This window comes from Rattus norvegicus, chromosome 7 (genome assembly GCF_036323735.1).
Source record: "Rattus norvegicus strain BN/NHsdMcwi chromosome 7, GRCr8, whole genome shotgun sequence".
NCBI lineage: Eukaryota > Metazoa > Chordata > Mammalia > Rodentia > Muridae > Rattus > Rattus norvegicus.
Window position 1 is genome coordinate 115,066,427 of NC_086025.1, and position 19,759 is coordinate 115,086,185.

Below are 19,759 nucleotides of genomic sequence, written 5' to 3' on the forward strand. Positions count from 1 at the left end.
CGGCTTCCTATTTCCTGCGGCATGATTGGCCCGCAGCTCGGGCGGGGTAGCCAATGAGCACACTCTCGGAGAGCGGTGAGGGCAATATGGCTTCCTGCACCTGGTGACGGTTGAGGAAATTGAATTTGGTATCATGGAGAAGCCGCGGGGCACTGAGGTAAGAGGGTAAAGGGTTCAGTCCAAAGGGGGAAAGGGAGCCCCGAACGCCTCACTCGGAGGACGCGGAGTTTAGCGATGTCTGGGTGGTGGAGAGTTGCAGGGTTGATAAACTGAGGTACGGAGTTTAGTCCGGGCCGGAGGCTACAGAGGTTCCTTTTGGTTTGATGACGAAGGAAGGGAGGCAACGCCTGGTTTCATGATTCTGAGCTTTAGGATTGGGCGGCCTGTCCCTTCCACGCGGGAAGTAAAGGGAGGGAGATCAGAGTTGGTTATTATTCCACGCGGGGAGCGTTCACGTGCAGGTCTCCCAGTGTACTCACGGCCATCTTCTTTAGTGAGGGCTTAAAACAGCCTTTTGGATTGACACAGCTGGAAAGTGCAAGAGGTTGTCACCAAGAATGTCAGTTTCCAAAACTCTGTTATGCTTTATGTGTGGCACAGCAGCCGATGACCCACCGCATCTTGCATTTGAGGTCTCCATTTCCAAGCGGTCATAATTGCTAATTTTTATTGAGCACTGTTTTGAGTGTTTTACGTTTATCATCCCTTCCCAGAATATTATTAGTGGTATTATCCTCATTTGGTGGAAACTGAGGCAATGCAGTTGACTTGCTGTGGATCATACAGCTAGGAAGCACCAGAGATCTCATTTGAACCTTGGCTCAAAGCCTCTTTCTCCTTACCTTTGTTTTGCTCCCCGCCCCTCCCTCGCCCTCGCCCTCCCCCACCCCCCACTTTTCCACTACAAGTTAGGTACGTTTTTATGTAGCGTCCCATCTCTACCTCACATTCTGTGACCCGTAGGTGAGAAAATTGAGTCCCACAGACCTTAAGATCCTTAGCTGATTGAAATAAGCTAAGCTCACGGCTGTGGTGCATACCGCTATGCAATTAGTCTCTGGGAGTCATTTGACTCAAAGCCTCCTTGGGATAACCTGGGTCTCAATTTTCTCAGCCTTTTTTTTTTTCTTTCCCCCTGTTTTCCTTTTTGGAAGAAAACAGGTTTATTGAATACACTGCAGGGGACAGTAGGCTAGGCATCAGCAACAAGAGGGCCACTGCCAGCCTTAAATTTGTTTCTGAATTGAAATCATTTGGATGTGCATATACAGAAGAGGGAAGAATGAGTTTCAAATGCCTTCGAACCCATTGAAAAATGTTTGAGGTGCTTAGGGTATTTCCACATTATTGTATAGATCTCTGATCCCTGGCATAGTTTTTTGACCCAGTAGTGGTGTGTAAGCAATGTTTTTTCAATAGACACTGTACTTTGAAGTTGGAATTTTGCCCTACACCCAAGCCATCAATACAAGAGGTCCTGGTGCTGAGCAGAGGCTCAAACCAATCACAGCTTGCAGTTAGCCACGCAGTCATTAGAGGAAACAACCCATTTTCCTTCCTTCCTTTCTTTCTCTTTTTCCTGTTTTGGTTTTGATTTTCAGGGAACTTGTTTTGTAGACCAGGCTGTCCTCAAACTCACATAGATCCGTCTGCCTCTGCTTCCTGAGTGCTGGGATTAAAGGCATTCACTACCACACCTGCCTTTTTCTTTCTTCTTCTTCTTCTTTTTTTTTTTTTTTCTTTTCTTTTTTTTCGGAGCTAGGAACCGAACCCAGGGCCTGCGCAGGCAAGCGCTCTACCACTGAGCTAAATCCCCAACCCCTTTTTTTTTTTTTTTTTTTTTTTAAAGAGGATCTATTAGCCAGATGGTGGTGGCACACACTTTTAGTCCCAATACTCGGGAAGTAGAGGCAGGCAGATCACTGCATTCAAGGTTGACATGGCCTACATAGCTAGTTCCAGGGCTTCTGAGAGAAACCCTTTTTTCAAAAAGAAAAGAGAGAGTGAAAGGGAGAGGTGGGAGTATGGGGGGTACTAGCTGTGTAGACCAGGCTGGTTTCAAGCTCAGAGTGATAGGTCTACCACAGAGTGCTAGGATTAATGATGTCACCACAATACCTAGCCGCCTAGAAGTTTTATTTTTTTTATTTTATTTTTTTTTTATTTTTTTGGTTCTTTTTTTCGGAGCTGGGGACCGAACCCAGGGCTTTATGCTTCCGAGGCAAGCGCTCTACCACTGAGCTAAATCCCCAAACCCCTAGAAGTTTTAAATGAATGTTCAGCACATATGCATGTATGTATGTATGTATGTATGTATGTATGTATGTATGTATATTGGTTTTTCATGACAGGATTTCTTTGTGTAGCCTTGGCTGTCCTAGAACTAGCTTTGTACCAGGCTGGCCTCAAACTCAGAGATCCACCTGCCTCTGCCTCCCCACTGCTGGGATTAAAGGGGCTTGCCACTGCCACCCCAGCTCATAGTGGGTTAGCCAATTTGTAACCTCTCTTGTCAAGCTGAGCACGGATTGTTTTCCCACTAGGAGACGCCATCTTCAGAGCCAATGGAAGAGGAGGAAGATGATGACTTGGAACTCTTCGGAGGCTACGATAGCTTCCGGAGTTACAACAGCAGTGCGGGCAGTGAGAGCAGCTCCTACTTGGAGGAGTCAAGTGAAGCAGAAAATGAGGATCGGGAAGCAGGGGAGCTGCCCACCTCACCTCTGCATCTGTTCAGCTCTGCGAATAACCGCGCCTTGGATGGCAGTGGTTCTGAGCCAGGTGCTTTCACAGTGGCCTCAAAGAGAGAGAGGAGGCAGGAGGCTGTGGAAGAATCGGGGATGTGGGCGGAGCCATCCAGACTGTCCTTAAGGGTCATTTTCTCTCTGCAGTCTGGTTTCCAAGTCTTGTTCTCCAAGTCTTGTGTTTGCTCAGCGCTTGTTAAATTCCATTCTATGTGGACTAGGCTAGGCAGTCCCCGAGTCTGGATCTGAAGACAGTGAGACTCAGTGGTGTGAGTACTTTTGAACAGAGGGACAAGAGGTAGCTTGTGGGCTGCAGGCTGGCAAGTGGGGGTAGGGGATGTACAGGATAAAGTGGTCTTCAGGTCAGAAGGCAGGTGCAGAGGTGGGCAGAAGGGAGTGGCCATGAACCATCTGGAAGCCAGTTGACTTCAAAAAGATGGTGCTTGGATGGCTGCTAGGCCCTGTGTGGGGGTGTGCAGAGTGGGCAGTGTGTCCTTGAAAAGAGGCAGGCTCCAATCTTCAAACAGCCCCTCTGTGCCTTCCACTGGCACTGGTGGGCCATGCGTCAGCTTTCCTTCCGCTCATCCTGGCTTTTCCTATTTTACTTGTTCATCTTTCTTCCTCTGTCTTCTTCCCGCCCTTCTCTTAGGAGCTGAGAGTCAGGACTAGCAGGGGTCATTAGGGAGAGCAGCTGAGCCCAGGGGCTGGTGTAACCCTGGCTGCAGGTTAGCCTCATCTGGGGAGCTGGAAAAGCCCTTCAGATGGTCATGGCAATCTCCAACCACAACACTGTTTACAGAAGGCTCCTCAGGTAACAGTGTGTGGTCAGACAGTGCCGCTTGTGCACTTGCCCCTGTGAGAACAAAGCTGCAATATCTATTGAGGGACTTGGGCACCTATCCTCTCGTCACGATCTTTGCTAAAACTTGCCGACCAGATTCTCCACTTATTCATGTGGATTCCCAGTCTCATAGCCCCAGCCCTAGATACAGAGAGAAGGAGGCGCATAGATGGGGTTCCAGCTGCTAAAGAGACTGATGGTCGAGGAGCAGTTGAGCCTACAAAATTGAGGGCAACACACAGTGATACTTGCTCTTGGAAGAGAACGCCATATACTTTCTCCTCCTCTCTGCCGACCTCAGAGCCTAGCACTCACATGGTTGATGTGGTGCTCTGGAATTTTGGTTTTGTTTGACTTAAAGTAATTATGTCAGGAAGTCACATGCTGAGTTCTCTTCCTAGCTGTCTGTGAGATGTGTGGTATTGTGGGCACCAGAGAAGCTTTCTTTTCAAAGACCAAGAGGTTCTGCAGTGTCTCATGTTCCAGGAGCTACTCTTCCAACTCCAAGAAAGCCAGTATCTTGGCTAGACTTCAGGTGAGAGGGCCACTTACACCCGTCTTGGGCCTGGAAGCTGAGCTGGGGCCGTCATGTGATTGGAGGCAAATGGCTTAGCCAGCTTGGGGATTCATTCCTAGAGGTCATCTGGGGTTCATGAGACCCTGCCTCAAAAAGTGCCCCCCCATTTATTTATTAATTTAGATTTTATTTTTATGTGTATGAGTGTTTTGCCTGAGTCTATGCCTGTGTACTGCATGCTTACAGTGTCTGAGAAGACAAAAGGAGGGTGGCAAGTCCCCTGTCAAGTAGAGGCAGTTGTGAGCCACCATGTGGGTGCTGGGAACTGAGCCTGGGTCCTCTGGAAGAGCAGCCACTGCTCTTAACCAGTGAAGCCATCTTACTAGAACCCTTATTTTATTTTTGAGACAAGGTTTTGCTGTGTGACTCTGGCTGACCAGACTCGCCCCAAACTCACAACGATCTGGCTGCCTCTGCTCCCCATTGCTGGGCTTAAAGGTGTGCTCTCCCACGCCCAGCAAGTCTTATTTTAAAAGGCCAAAGCGTTTGGTGTCTTTGAGGAAGTGGTTCTCAACTTTCCTAATGCTGTGACCCTTGAATACAGTCCCTCAGGCTATGTGGCCCCAACCATAAAATTATCTTGATTGCTACTTCATAGCTGTGATCTCATTGCTGTTAGGAATCATAGTGTAAGTATCTGATTCACAGGATAGCCAATAAATGACCTCTTTGAAAGGGTCACATGGTCACATTCAATCCAAAGTAAGTTGAGAACCACGTCTTGAAAGTCAGACTTCGTGCAGCCATGCCTCTGCTTAGCTGCTGTGTTGCACAGGTTCCTCCCCTTTATCACTGGTGCGTAATTATCTTGTATAAGTGAGCATTCCCTGGGACACCTGATGATCGGTCCGCAGAATGTTCTCTCCATGGAGCTGGGAGCGTGGAGAGAGAGGACTGACTGCAGTGAAAATGTCAGGGAGAGGCTCCTGGAGAGGTTGGAGGCCTGAGTGACTCGCGTCTGCTATCTGCAGCTGTGCTGACCGTCCTTCCGTAACCGTCTCCTGAGGGTTCTCACTCGACATTACTTTTACAGAAGAAACTCAAGCCTGGAGATTAGATAGCTGCACCAGACGCTTAGTCACTCTGCTTCCTGACTCCATGGTGGCTCATGCCTGGAGCCCCAGCCTTCAGGAGGCCGAACACAATAGCTGCAAATTCCAGGCCACTGTGTCTCAAAAAACAAGGCAAAGTAGCAGCAGACTCAGGTTCTGCCCACAGCCTGCACACTCTTTTTGCCCTGCAGGGAAAGCCCCCCACCAAGAAAGCCAAAGTCCTGCACAAAGCAGCCTGGTCCGCCAAAATTGGAGCCTTCCTCCACGCCCAGGGAACAGGACAGCTAGCAGATGGGACACCCACAGGACAAGACGGTGAGACAGAATCCTGGGAAGGGAGACGAGCATGCGGATGGCCAGCTGGGAAGTTTGGGGATCCAGGCCAACAGTGAACTGTCTCTACCTGCTGGCTTTTATGGAAATGGCCTGGACATTCCCCCGTCACACAGACACCAAGAGTTAGCTGCTTTACGGCTCTTTGGATCTGTCTCCATGGCTTCTCCCTGGTGCAGAGCAGGTCCAGGGTGTGTGGAGCAGGTGGGAAGGTCCCCTCATTTTCCAGGCATAGTGATTTCTGAGCCCCAGAGAGGCTGAAACTGCACTGTGTGGCTGCGTGGCAGTCGCCGCTCCTCCTGCCTGTGCTAAGTAGGTGTGGCCAACGACTGGATGCAAGAGAATCATTTTAACCCCAGATCCGAATTTCCCTTTCTGTGGAGCAAAAAGGAGAGAAGTCTCTGGGTGCTTCACAGTCCTGATGGCCATTAGTGGCCAGGGACTTGTTTCCAGAGCCCCTGGGGCCTCCAGTTCCTGTCCTAACATGGTTGCTATAGGTACCCGCCTCAGCTCTTCCTTTGTACTCTGCAGCTCTAGTCTTGGGGTTCGACTGGGGGAAGTTCCTGAAGGATCACAGTTACAAGGCTGCTCCTGTCGGCTGCTTTAAACACGTGAGTGTCCTGGCCTTGGAGGGGAGAGGTGGGGATGGGGAGGTGGGGACAGCAGGCTGCCTGCCTCACTGCTCCCTCCCCACACCTCAGTTGAGTTAGTCTGAACAGTGGCCAGAAATCCGCCTTCGTCTTGAAGGCCTGGAGTTGAGAGCACTGGCTGCTCTTCCAGTGGTCCTGAGTTCCAATTCCTAGCACCCACATGGCAACCATCTGTATTCCTACCATGGGTTCCTATACCCTCTTCTGGGGTGTAGACACAGATGCAGACAAACACCAATATATGTGTGTATAATTATATACATACATTATTAGACATAACGTATTATGTATATATACACATAACTATATATACACATACGTATATAATAGTATGTACATATACCATGTATGTCAAGTGTAGTGGCATGTCCCTTTCATCCCAGTATTTGAGTGGTAGAGACAGGTATATCTCTCAGCTAGTCTGGTCTGCAGAGTCCCTAGATCTGAAATTGCCCCTGGTTTTTGAAGGGCTGATTTACACAGTAGAGTTTTGGGTGATTTGAAATCAAGGGTGTTCTTTTTTTTCATTCTCCATGTTTTGTTCCCACATTAAAATTGTCTTCTTTTGTTGTTGGTGATGGTGGTGTGGATGGTGCACACTTTATTCCTAACACTCAGAAGGCAGGGGCAGGTGAATCTGTAAGTTTGAGGCCAGCCTGGTCTACAGAGAGAGTTCCAGGACTGTCAGGGCTACACAGAGAAAATCTGTGTACAAAAGGAATAAAAAAATTGTTTTTGTTTTATTTGTGGGATATTTGTTGTATGTTTTATTTCATTTTTTAAAAAAAATTTTTGTTGGGGATTTAACTCAGCGGTAGAGCGCTTGCCTAGCAAGTGCAAGGCCCTGGATTCGGTCCCCAGCTCCAAAAAAAAGAAAAAAGAAAAAAAAAGAAAAAGATTTATTTATTTTATTATATATGAGTATACTGTTGCTGTCCTCATACACACCAGAAGAGGGCATCAGATCTCATTACAGATGGTTGTGAGCCACCATGTGGTGCTGGGAATTGAACTCAGGACCTTTGGAAGAACAGGCAGTGCTCTAACCACTGAGCCGTCTCTCCAGCCCCTGGCTCCACATTCTTTAGAGGTGGAGGACTGTGATGGCTGTGAGCTGCTGCTGTGTGGGTGCTGGGAACTGAACCCTGGTCCTCTGCAAGAGCAGCAGTGCTCTTAATCCCTGATCCTCTTCAGCCCTGCTTTTGGTTTTGAGGAGTTGGTTTTTGTTGTTTTAATTTTGGTGTTTTGTTTGTTTGTTTGTTTGTTTGTTTTGGCTTTTGGTTTTCGGCTTTTGAAGACAAGACTTCTCTGTGTATCCCTAGGTGTCCTGGAACTCACAGAGATCTGCCTGCCTCTGCCTCCACTACACCTGGACTGATGTTTTGGTTTCACGTATCCCAGGCTGGCTTTTAACTTACTATGTAGCTGAGGATAGCCTTGTACCCCGTGCCTCAACCTCCCAAGTGTGTGTCAACACGCCCATCCTTCTACTGGTTAACTCTCAGGTCCCAGTTCACCTTTGCTGGCACTAGGGATTACTTGCAATTTGACTATGAAGCTGCACTCTCAGCCCTTGTCTAAGGCCCTTTCTGAAGCCAGACACACTCCAGTGGGGGCTCCTCGTTCTCCCTGACAAGTGAAGGGTTGAGGCCTTGTTTGTATCTTTGGATGAGCTTGAAGTCAAGAACTGAACAGTGCCCAGCAGCTGTACCTTGTGCTAGCCTAGAACATCTACAGCAGGGCTGCTTTTGTCTATAACTTTTTTTAATTTAAGACAGGGTCTTATAGCTCAGGCTGGCCTAGAACTCACTATAAATACCAGGCTGGCCTGAAAGCAGTCCTCTGCCTCAGTCTCCCAAGTACTGGCACACAGATGTCAGACACCAAGCCCAGTTTCTTTTTCCTTTCAATCCCATTTCCAAAAGCCTGGCAGAAGGCCTCCTGAGACTGTCTTTTGACCTCAGTAAGCCATGCTTGGCCTTCCTGGATTGTCCTGCTTGTCCTGTGCTATGACAAGTTGTTCCTAGGTCCTACTGTGTCCTTCCTCTGAGTTGCTTATTGTAGGGAATTAAATCATATTTAACACAGATTCATATGCTCTGTACAGAGCTTGCCCTGTGTGTCTGGGCCACTCCATGTTTCCTCAGGTCTATGTGAACCTGTCTACCTAGGGATATGGATGGTTTCTGGTTCAAGTCAGGTCTGAGTGTGGAAAGTGATGCTTTTACTAAAGGAGTTTCAAGTTCCTGTTGGCAGCAAATCAAGGATTAAGCATTGGGAAGGAAGCCAGAAGCCACCCAGAAGGAAGGGACTGGGTCGAGCGTGGATGTTGTTCTGCCAGCCCTGTGTTTGAGCCCAGGTTGAATGATGTTAGGGAGGAAATGTCTGTACTAAGACACTTGTACACCAAAATGTCTACTCTGGGGCTGGAGAGATGACTCAGTGGTTAAGAGCACTGACTGCTCTTCCAGAGGTCCTGAGTTCAAATCCCAGCAACCACACGTGGCTCACAACCATCTGTAATGAGATCTGATGCCCTCTTCTGGTGTGTCTGAAGACAGCTACAGTGTACTCACGTTCATGAAATAAATAAGTAAATCTTTAAAAAAAGAAAAAGGTCAGGAGCTGGCCCTGCAGTGATGAGAACCAGGTCTGTGTCAGGCCCTCCCGGGGCTCTGCCTGGTGGTTAGCTCCCCGACTTCCATGCTTCTGGACAGTGGGCACGCCCTGTTCTTCTCTTCAGTCGTCGTTTTCTGCACTGTGCATGATGTGAAGTGAGGGTGCAGAGGATAAGAGGGCTCAGGGTGAGGAACTAGCTCCTCAGCCATCAATGCTGTCATCGCCACACAGGTACCCCTCTATGACCAGTGGGAGGACGTCATGAAGGGGATGAAGGTAGAAGTCCTCAACAGCGACGCCGTGCTCCCCAGCCGGGTGTACTGGATCGCCACTGTCATCCAGGCAGCTGGTGGGTGTTCCTCTGGCCAGAGCAGGTCTGGAGTTTGTCTGCCATGTGTCATATCTAGTGGGTGGATGGTGTTACAGGGTGAATGGGTTTCATAAATCAAAACTTCAGCCACTAGCTTTCTTTCCTCTTCTTGGAGATTCTCCTCCTTTACATGAGAGGACTAAAACTTGAAAGTTGATTTTGTTTTGTTATGTGTTTGTATGTGTAGTTGGCTGTTTTTGCTTTTTTGAGACAGGGTTTCTCTGTGTAGATGTGACTGTCCTGGAACTCACTCTGTAAACCAGGCTGGCTTCAAAATTAGAAATCTGCCTGCCTCTGCTACCTCCTGAGTGCTGGGATTAAAGGCATGCCCCACCTCCACCATCTCCTTTTCTCTTTAATAAGGTTCATTCTGGGGATGAGGCGGGTATAGAAATCACCAGCCCAGAATGCTAAGAGTACAGCACGGTGTTTTGTTCTGCGTGTCGGGGACCCCACTACCCCAGAAGGAGTTCCTGGAGTAGGAAATGGGGAGCCTGGCTGGTGCTAGAGAAGAAGGCCTGAGAACGTGCCTCTCACGCCACCTTCAGAGGTCCCCTGTCCTTCCTTTCAGGGTACCGGGTACTGCTCCGATATGAAGGCTTTGAGAATGACGCCAGTCATGACTTCTGGTGCAACCTGGGGACTGTGGACGTCCACCCCATTGGGTGGTGTGCCATCAACAGCAAGATCCTGGTGCCTCCACGGAGTGAGTCAGTGAGAAAGCTCCCATGCTGCTTCCTGTAGGGCTCTGGGCAGAAGCCTTCCCTACCCAGTCTCGAAGTTTGGATTTATAGTGCCTGTTTGTTGGTCTTGTTTATATATATAAACTTTCTATATATATTTACTTTATGTGTATGTGTGTGCCTGAGTGAATGTCTGTTCACCATGTGTGAACCATGTGTGCAAGAGCCTGAGGTCAGAAGGTGTTAGATCCTTGGAGCTGGGGTTACAGATGGTTGTGAATCACCATGTGGGTGCTGGGAATGGAACCCATGTCCTCTGGAAGAGCAACCCGTGCTTTTAACCATGGAGCCATCTCTCCAATCCCAGAGGCTGGTTTTATAAGATGCCGTCATCAGTGGCCTGAAGTTGCAGAACTTAAATAGTTATGTCTGTGTAGCTGATCTCTGGGTTGGTGAAGTTAGTGTTAACTAAGTCTATGTCACCAGTTACTGCCGTGTCTCTGCAGCCATCCATGCCAAGTTTACTGACTGGAAGAGCTACCTCATGAAGCGGTTGGTGGGATCCAGGACACTTCCTGCAGATTTCCATATCAAGGTCTGGCTGGGTTCCCAGCTCGTTCCCCTCCTTCCTTCCCTCCCCACTCCCCTCTCACTTCCACCCCTCAGTTTTTCCGTCCTTCATATGACCCATTTTAGGCATTTGCTTTGTTTTTGTGGTTCTGGGGGTAGGACCTAGGGATTTCCATACACGAGCACTGTGAGTAATGCCCTAGTTTCCCATCATAAAACTCTTCTGTGACCCCTTGCGCAGGCTTCAGCCCAGTGCTGCTTCAGGTGCTGGGCCACCTGCCTCCCTGCCAAGACCTTGGTCCACCATATTAATCGTGTTGCTTTGTCGGCCATTTGGATTTTAAAATCTCCCAGATTCTTGCCTTGCTTTTAGCATTTTCAGTAGTGTCTGAGGTTTCATTGCTGTGATAAAACACCGTGACCACAAAGCAGGAAATGGTTGATTGTGTTTATGCTTCCACATCGTAGTCCATCATCCAAGGAGCTCAGGGCAGCAGCTCAGGGAAGGAACCAGAGGCCAGAACTGGAGCAGAGGCCATGGGGGACGACTGTGTCCTGGGTCGCTTTCTCTCACAGTTTGCTCAGTCTGATTGCTTGCTTATTCTTTTGGGTTTCCCCAACCCCAAGATAGGGTTTCTCTGTGTAACCCTGACTATCTTGGAACTCACTCTGTAGGCCATGATGGCCTCAGAACTGTAGCTCTCCCTTCCTCTGCCTCCTGAGTGCTGGGATTACAGAGGTGTGCACCACTGCACGACTTGAACCTGTTTTCTTACAGCAACCAGGAACACCAGCTCGCATGGCACTGCCCACAATGGGCTGGGCCCTCCCTCATCAATCATGAATGCACCTTAGACTTGCCACAGCCCAGTCTGTGGGGCAATTTCCCCATGGAGTTTCCCTCGTCTAACTGACATTAGCTTGTATTCAGTTGACATAAAGCAAACTGGGCAACACAAAGTAATCACTCAGAGATGGCATTATGTGCTGGTAAGAGACTGCACTATAGGCTGGTCATGGTGGCACATGCCTTTAACCTCAGCACTTGCAAGGCCAAGGCAAGGGGCAAATGGATCTTATCTTGAGTCTATATTATGAGTCCAGGTCAGTTCACGTATCTAAGTTCAATTCCCAGTGCCACATCTGGCAGCTCAAAACTGTGACTCCAGTTCCAGGGGACCTGATACCCTCTTCTGGCCTCCACAGGTACCCACACACGTGAGTACACATGAATAAACATCAATTAAAAACCACACTGTGGGAATACAAGGGAAATACATATACATGTGTAGAAGATATATATGTATGTTATATATAGTATACATATTTTTTTCTTGCCTAGATTCTCCAACCTGGTAGGAGTCATGCACCAAGTAGTGATAAAAACAGCTCCCATCTGAGCTGGGGCTCTGCACCCATCAGTGTGGACATAGCAGTTCAGCCAAAGAAAGCTACTTTGGCTGGATATGGTGGCACAGTCTTTAAGTCCAGGACTTGAAATGTAGAAGCAGAAATAGATGGATCTCTGTGTGTTTGAGGCCAGTGTGGTCTACATGACAAGTTGTAAGTGAGCCAGGACTCTACAGTGATCCTCCTTCATAAAAGAACAAAACCTTAGAAAGCTGCTTTACCCGACTGAGGCATGTGTACGTAGTAACCGTTTAGCAGAGACAATCCAAGGCTCACAGAACACTGTCTCCCACCTCGGTTCCTACCTGGTGGACCTCACTGGGCCATCTCCCAGATAGGTACCTGGGCCAGCTTTAGGCCTCGTGCACACGGCCTTCAAGGAGTCCTTATTAGGTTGGGTAGGCTTCCCAGCAGGATGCAGGAGTGTGGAATACTTGGTGCCAAGACAGGTTCTCAGAGGAGCAGGCTTTTGGATTGTACCTGCATGGATGCTGTGGAAGCCAACTCTGAAACAAAGACCTTTGAATTTCCTGGGTGTTTGTGTCTTCTCTGTTAGCTTTTCCTCTGCTCCACATTCAGCCAAGTCGAGCTCTGTCTCCTGTTTCCCCCTTGCACAGTTGGCAGATTTAGGGATGGGGCAGTTGGCTTCTTGCTTAGGCAGCACTGTTACAGGTGGATGAGGACGGGTGGTGTGGCCCACCAGGCCTCCGCTTTCCTCACACTCACAAGGACGTGGGCATGTTCCACATGGACCAGTCTGCAAGGCTGTGGTGATTGCTGTCTGCCCATCCTGCTTTGCACTTTGGAGGGGCAATGTGTAGAACGGGACTACTAGTCCCTGGTTGGGGCAAGAACGAGATGCTGTTGGACAGTACAGGATTGCAGACAGGCTCACTGGGAAGCCTTGGCCGCTCACTGCCTCAGAAGACTTGAAGCACTGGGCCGTTACTTTGCCAGGTGCCTCTGAAAGCAGGGTGGTCGAGCAGAATGGGGTGGCTTGCAGAGAATGCCCCAGACATGGTCCTTTGACTGCTGTACAGTAAGTGCACAGTATGTGGGTTGGTGTCAGCCAAGGCAGCCTCAAACTTGTGATGTAGGTGAGGGGCTGCCCTTGACCTTTTTACATTTATTTATAACACATGGTAGAAGTGTCATGACAACCGTGTGCATCCCAGGAGTTGACCTCAGGTCTTCAGGCTTGGCAACAAAGTTCTTTTACCCACTGAACCATTTAGCAAGCCTAACCCTGAACTTGTAACCCTCCTGTGTCTGGCTTTGAAGTGCTGACATTGCAGACAGGAACCACCAAGCCCATGCACTGTGATATTTCAGGGGTTTTGCTGTTTGAGACAGGGTCTCTCTATGTAGTACTGTCTGTCCTGGACGTAGTCTGTAGCTCAGGCTGGCCTTTAACTCAGAGGTCTGCCTACCTCTGCCTCCTGAGCCCTGGACAATTAAAGATGTGCACCACTATGCCCAGCCCACAGTAATGTTTTGTTCCTCACCGGGCCTGGTGTGTCTGCATGCATTCATCCTTTCATTCTCTTGCACAAGAATGGGCCTTAAAAGGAATGTGTTAGAGAAGGCCAGGTAGCATAAGTGGCTTAAACCTTACAGGCCCAGACCTGTGTTTCTCTCCTAGATGAGCTGCTGTCACTGTGGTTGGTGGCAGGAGGTAGTCTAGTCTTGAGCTTTGGAAAGGCAAGGTCTCTGGTTTAGGATACTGGATTAGCTCTTCTTGTAACCTTGGAAATTGTCCCCTCCGGCGTTTTAGAAGCAGCCCTGCTCAGTTTGAGCATTGGTAGGCCAGAGCTGCTCTTGATTCCACTGCATCCTGGTGCTAAAAGCCCTACAGCCCACCCTAGATACAGACATCTTGGTTGTTGTCTTATGCTTTGTGGACTGCTGCTGTTAAAATTCGCTAAGCCCTAGGAGTCACATATGAAATACATATTTAAAAAGACAGTCTCCACATAATCTAGGCCGACTTTGAACTCCCTGTGATCCCAGGTTGGCCCCTACCTCTTGTATGCTAGGATTATAGCTACAATACCACTGGACAAAATCTTCCATGTGCTGCCATAGAGGACCAGAGGCAGAAGAGAGTGCGAGGTGCCAGGGGTCAGCAGAGCTGTGAACGCCCAGGCTGGATCCAGAACTAAGTCTGCCTACACTTTTCTAGGTCATTTGAGTTCCCTTGGTCTGAAGTAGATTTCTGGGATTTCCATCACCCTGACTAGCTGAGATCTGGTGAGACGAGGTACCCACTGAGAACTGTAGGCCTGCCCACTGTGCTATTCTAAGGGATTGGGGCTCAGGCAAGACAGGAGGGCAGAGGGACTCTGAGATTTCACCACCCTTCCCTGTCCCCTCTGACTCTTAAAAAAAATATATAATTTTATGTGTATAGGTGATGTTTGGCTGTATGTGAGTATGCATGTTGTCCCTTGAAGGCCAGAAGAGGGCATTGGGTTCCCAGGAATTTGAGTTATGGAAGGTTGTGTCAGCACTGGCAATCAAACCTGTGTCCTCAGGAAGGGCAATGTTCTAACTGCTGACTCACCCTACAGCTCCTCCTTTGCTTCTCTTCAGTTTGCTTTGGTTTTTCAGGACCAGGGTTTGTCTTTGTAGCCCTGGCTGTCCTGGAACTCAATCTGTAGACCAGGATTAAAGGCCTGCGTCCCCACACTCAGCTCCTGCTGACAGCAGGGATACAGGACTGGGTAACTGAAGCAGACGCACGCCTTCTTGTGTCCCTGCAGATGGTAGAAAGCATGAAGTACCCTTTTCGGCAGGGCATGCGCTTAGAGGTTGTAGACAAGACTCAGGTGTCACGGACCCGCATGGCTGTGGTGGACACAGTAATTGGGGGTCGCCTGCGGCTCCTCTATGAGGATGGTGACAGTGATGATGACTTCTGGTGCCATATGTGGAGTCCCCTGATCCATCCAGTGGGTTGGTCACGGCGTGTTGGCCACGGCATCAAGATGTCAGGTCAGTAGAGCCTCTGGCTGGTAAGACTCCAGGCTTAGCCTCCCCCTAAAGATGAGTGCGCCTTTGCTGCACCTCACAGTAGTGCAGTGAAGTGCACTATCATGGCTGCCCAGCAAGTGACAATGTGGAGAATCAGAGAGGCCAGTGACTCAGGTCACTCAGCTCAGTCTGAACAGCCAAATTGCCTTGTAACGCAGATGGTATTGGCACAGTGCCAGGACCAAAGAGCGTGCATCCCCTGTGCTGAGTCCACACTACTGCCCCACGGTCCTCTGTTTCCCTGTTAGGAAGCAGGTGGGACACAGCTGAGACCAAGATGGGAGAAGCATGTGATACCCAGTGGCATCTTCAACTTCCTTTTCTTTTCTTCTTCTCTGTCATCTCCCCTAGAGAGACGATGTGACATGTCTCATCACCCTACCTTCCGGAAAATCTACTGTGATGCTGTTCCTTACCTCTTCAAGAAGGTGAGGTACAGCCTGTGGGCACTTTTCCTCTGGCCGTACTCCTTCGTTGGCATCTCTCTGGGACTGACCCTTGTCTCTTTCGTAAGAGATTGTTGTTCCACAGCCCTAAACATGCTGAGAACCGTAGGAGAGGAGATTGAAGCAAGGACCCATTGCAGCCCAGTTCAGCTTGTCACGGCCTCCTAAGTTCTGGGATTAATAGGCGGGCACCACAGCACCCAGTAGGACTGTCCTTTGCCCTCTGTTGCCATCCCAGGCCTGCAGTATCCGAAGGATGGTTCCTTTGCCTTCTCCTGACTCCCTGATTGCTTCATTCCTTTAAGGTCCGAGCTGTCTACACAGAAGGTGGTTGGTTTGAGGAAGGAATGAAACTAGAGGCCATTGACCCTCTGAATCTGGGCAATATCTGTGTAGCAACCATCTGCAAGGTGAGCCTAGGCTACCCTTCCGGCCTCCCGCATGGCTGGCTGAGTGTTGGATGGCACAGCTCTGCACCCACTGTAAGGTCCTTGGAGCCCTGACCCTGCTGCTCATATCGCCCTTAACTTCTGTGTGGTGGAAGGAGACTGTTCCTGCTCTTGGCTCAGAACCTTCATGGTAGGGTTTAGACTAAATATCTAAGCCTTGTCCGGTGTCAGGTATAAGCATAATGCTGACCCCTCGTGAAGGCCTTTCTGCCACTAGTCCTCCTTTGCTTGCCCAAAGCCTCAGCCCAGCTTCTTGCTCCTACCTGCCATCACTGCTGCAGCCTACGGACACTGTATTGTCCACCTGGCCACATGTAGCTGTGTCCAGCCACATGCTATCTACATACTCAGGGCCTGGGGGCAGTAAGGCAGGTGCAGCCCTGGCTGGCATGGGTTGACCAATGGTGGAGAGTGTACACTGTTCCTGAGTACTGGGTGCTCTGCCAAACTGGGGTATTTTGGCATAAGGCAGAATTCAGCCATCCGTTTGGATCCATGTCTCGTGTCCAATCATAGCCACCTATTTGGAGGGTTTGCAGGTGATGACACATGCCATCCATTTCCCTGTACCCTCCCCTAGGTTTGGTTTTATTTTATTTAGTTGCATTTATTATGTGCATGTGCATGGAAGTCAGGACACTTTGTGGTCGTTGGTGTGTCCTTCCACTGCATGGGTCCTAGGGTTGGAACAGGCTATGCAGGACAGTCTTTACCCTTTGAGCCATCTTGCTGGCCCCTCCTAGGTGCTCCTGGATGGTTACCTGATGATCTGTGTGGATGGGGGGCCGTCCACGGATGGCTCAGATTGGTTCTGCTACCACGCCTCCTCCCACGCCATCTTCCCAGCCACCTTCTGCCAAAAGAATGACATCGAGCTCACACCCCCAAAAGGTAAGACTTCAGGATGCAGTCACAGCCCAGATCCCTGATGTGTGGCTGTGGCATGGGAGAGAGGAGGGGCCTCTCCAGCCACCACTGCCTTTGCACTGCCTGGGCTGACCCAGCTGATGTATAGCTGGTGAACAGGACTCCTGTGTGTTAGGGCCATCCAGGAGCTGTGCAGCAGGACTGTCCTAGAGGAGGGGCCACGCTGGAGAGAAGGGTGGCTGCAGACTATGCTGGGACTCGGCTGCAGGGTCCCCAAAGTGTGTGTTCTGCCCTTAACCCCCAGGTCTTACCTTGTGACTCTTGCTTCCTCACTCCTCTTCACACTCTCCCCTCCAGGGTATGAGACACAGCCTTTTGACTGGGAGAGCTACTTAGAAAAGACCAAGTCAAAAGCAGCTCCAGCGAGACTCTTTAACATGGTGAGGAGACTCCAGGGCTGGGTTGGGGAGTCTGTGGCAGCGGCGGCCAGGGACAGTTTCAACCCCTCCTTTAAGTCTTACTGCTGGGATCAGTAAAGCGGCTTCTAGAAAACTCTGTGATGTGGAGACTTGCTAGGCCACTGTGTGGACTGGGCCCTTCTCCACAGAGGGAGTGGCACCTGAGAGTTGAGTGGAATTGCTGTCTGAAGGAACCTCTTCCAATGGCTCTTCTCCCTCCTCTCAGTTCTGCCAGCCTCCTTGCCTACCTGGGCAACCCTGCTGAGGCCTAGCACTGGCCAGCTGGCCAATGGCTTCCTTCTCTCAACCAGGACTGCCCCAACCATGGCTTCAAGGTGGGCATGAAGCTGGAGGCTGTGGACTTGATGGAGCCACGGCTCATCTGTGTGGCCACCGTGAAGCGAGTGGTGCATCGTCTCCTGAGCATCCACTTCGATGGCTGGGACAACGAGTATGATCAGTGGGTGGACTGCGAGTCCCCCGACATCTACCCTGTTGGCTGGTGTGAACTCACCGGCTACCAGCTCCAGCCGCCCGTGTCCGCAGGTAGGATGGGGTTGCCCAGCTCAGAGAGCTCTTGGGTACTCGTCACCTGGCTTTCCCCTTCCTGCCATCTGCTCCAGCACATGCCCAGCATCCTCTGGCATGAGACCGAGAAGGCTCCAGGCTGCTCTGAGCAGAGCTGTGTGCCCTGCCTCTCCCCTGCCCTGCAGAACACCCTCCTTCATCTTGCCCACTCTGTCCTGGGCCTGTCCTGTGCACCCAGATCCCTGGAGCAGACCTGGTGACAAGGGAGTGGATGGAATAGCCGCTCTCCCGCCCCTCCCCCATCCTGTTCTCAGTGTCCCGCCAGTGCCCTCATAGGGAGGTGTCCTATGACCGACCTTTCAGAGCTCTCTTCTCATCTCTTGTTCTTTCAAACATTAGAACCAAACACACCTCAGAAAGGCAAGGATGCCACGAAGAAGAAGAAGAAGCAGTTTGGGAAGAAAAGTAAGTGAAGCACGGAGCATGGCCTCTGGCTGCTGCCCATGCAGTGCTCCGTGCTCCCCTTGTGTTTCCTGGAACTTGCCGCACGGGGACCCTGTGCCTTAGGGGACACAAATAGGAATGTAGTGTGTGCTGAGGAAATGGCTTGGTGGCACTTGAGGAAAAGAGAAGGGGTTCACACCCTTTCCCTGCTGCTGCTTGTCTGAAGCAACCTGACCATGCTGCTTCTGAGGAAAAGGCAAAGAGAAAGAAACCCACCTCCTCCTACACTGCCTCCTGGCACAGCTGGTCATGGGCCTCACCTGCCTAGTGTGAAAGGCAGTGCCACAGCAAGGGCCTCAGGCAGAGAAGAGGATATTCTGCAGTGAGACAGCCACAGCAGGGACTCGGGGTCCCCGGGTAGGAGTGGCATTCGAGTTGAGACTGTGGTGTTCAAAGTGGGGGCCTGAACATGCCGTGTTCCATTTAAGAAATCAAACATCACCAGGCAGTGATGCACACGCCTTTAGTCACAGCACTCGGATGAGAGGCAGCTGTGTCTCTGTGAGTTCAAGGCCAGCCTGGTCTACCAAGCAAGTTCCAGGACAGCCAGGGCTACACAGAGAGACTCTGTCTTAAAGGGAGGGAGGGAAGGAGGGAGGAAGGGAAAGAAAGAGAGAGAGAGGGAGGGAGGGAGGGAGGGAGGGAAGGAAGGAAGGAAGGAAGAAAGAAAAAGAAAGAAAGAAAGGAGGGAGGGAGGGGGGGAGGGAGGGAAGGAAGAAAGAGAGAGAGAGAGAGAGAGAAAGAAAGAAAGAAAGAAAGAAAGAAAGAAAGAAAGAAAGAAAGGCAAAGTATCCATAACTGTGTTGACCTCAGGCCCCTGGTTGCTAAGGGGCACTGAAATGGAAGTCCAGGTCCATTGGCCTGGCCCCACATTGCCAGCCAGCACTAATGCTAGGTTTGGTTTTATTCATAGGGAAAAGAATCCCGTCAGCCAAGACTCGGCCCCTCAGACAGAGCTCCAAGAAACCCTTACTGGAGGACAACCTTGAGGCTTTGGGGGTCTCGGAACCAGTTCCTGATGACAGTAAGAGCTGGTGGGCTGGGTTGAGTCGGGGACAGGCTGCTCCATTCTCAGATGTAGTCCCTTTGCTTCTCTACCTGGACACAAAAGAATAGAGTCAAGTTTGAAGGGGATTTTCCAGGCACCAAACAGTTTTCGAACCACTGGACTAGAAAAATCTCCTTACCACCCTCCCAGCTCTGAACTGAGAAGTCTCCTCCCAGCCATGTGTCCTGACTTTCCCACTCCAGCCCTTATACCCCATGCTCACTAGCGTGGGTAGCAGGGTGTCTGTGGGGTGCCTCTGCTGGCGGAGGCCTGCTGGCCAGGACGTGCCCGGGCCTTCACTCTCCCTGCAGTCTGTGGGGATTGTGTACCACAGCACACATAGCATCAGCCATATTTCAGGGTGGTTCTCTCGCACCCTAGGGTGTCCATCAGCCATCAGCTTGGCTGCAAGTGCATTTATCTCACCGGCTGTGCCTGCAGCCTCGCCCTCTGTTGCTGCTCCTGGGAGGGGGAGGGGAGGAGAGGTTGAAAGTGGTGCTCAGGCTCCCTGCTTCCTCCAAAGCTCTCTAAAGGAGGCTAACTTCCTTAGCAGCCTCCCATCCCACCCCCAGGCTGG

General features: G+C 50.4%; 2 protein-coding genes across 6 annotated transcripts in view; one reads left to right on the forward strand and one right to left on the reverse strand.

Annotated features, from left to right (window-relative positions):
* L3mbtl2 (L3MBTL histone methyl-lysine binding protein 2) overlaps positions 1-19,759 on the forward strand; it is a 21,199-nt gene continuing 1,440 nt past the window's right edge. Inside the window, exons 1-16 of one of the 4 annotated variants that reach the window (XM_008765711.4) lie at positions 1-157; positions 2,544-2,781; positions 3,987-4,120; positions 5,406-5,529; positions 6,079-6,158; positions 9,048-9,165; positions 9,758-9,892; positions 10,376-10,464; positions 14,612-14,843; positions 15,234-15,310; positions 15,634-15,738; positions 16,521-16,668; positions 17,002-17,084; positions 17,414-17,648; positions 18,030-18,095; positions 19,048-19,158. In XM_008765711.4, coding sequence (XP_008763933.1) covers positions 134-157; positions 2,544-2,781; positions 3,987-4,120; positions 5,406-5,529; positions 6,079-6,158; positions 9,048-9,165; positions 9,758-9,892; positions 10,376-10,464; positions 14,612-14,843; positions 15,234-15,310; positions 15,634-15,738; positions 16,521-16,668; positions 17,002-17,084; positions 17,414-17,648; positions 18,030-18,095; positions 19,048-19,158 — 1,999 coding nt within the window. In that variant the 5' untranslated portion in view covers positions 1-133. Of the gene's footprint in view, positions 158-2,543; positions 3,556-3,986; positions 4,121-5,405; positions 5,530-6,078; positions 6,159-9,047; positions 9,166-9,757; positions 9,893-10,375; positions 10,465-14,611; positions 14,844-15,233; positions 15,311-15,633; positions 15,739-16,520; positions 16,669-17,001; positions 17,085-17,413; positions 17,649-18,029; positions 18,096-19,047; positions 19,159-19,759 lie in introns of those variants that run through there. The other 3 variants (NM_001033695.2, XM_017594794.3, XM_039078957.2) reach the window with 3 other exon arrangements.
* The window catches only part of Chadl (chondroadherin-like), a 12,119-nt gene continuing 11,380 nt past the window's right edge, over positions 19,021-19,759 (reverse strand). For both annotated transcript variants that reach the window (XM_063264686.1, XM_063264685.1), the window contains exon 6: positions 19,021-19,232. In XM_063264686.1, the coding sequence (XP_063120756.1) occupies positions 19,206-19,232 (27 nt within the window). In that variant the 3' untranslated portion in view covers positions 19,021-19,205. The remainder of the gene's footprint in view (positions 19,233-19,759) is intronic.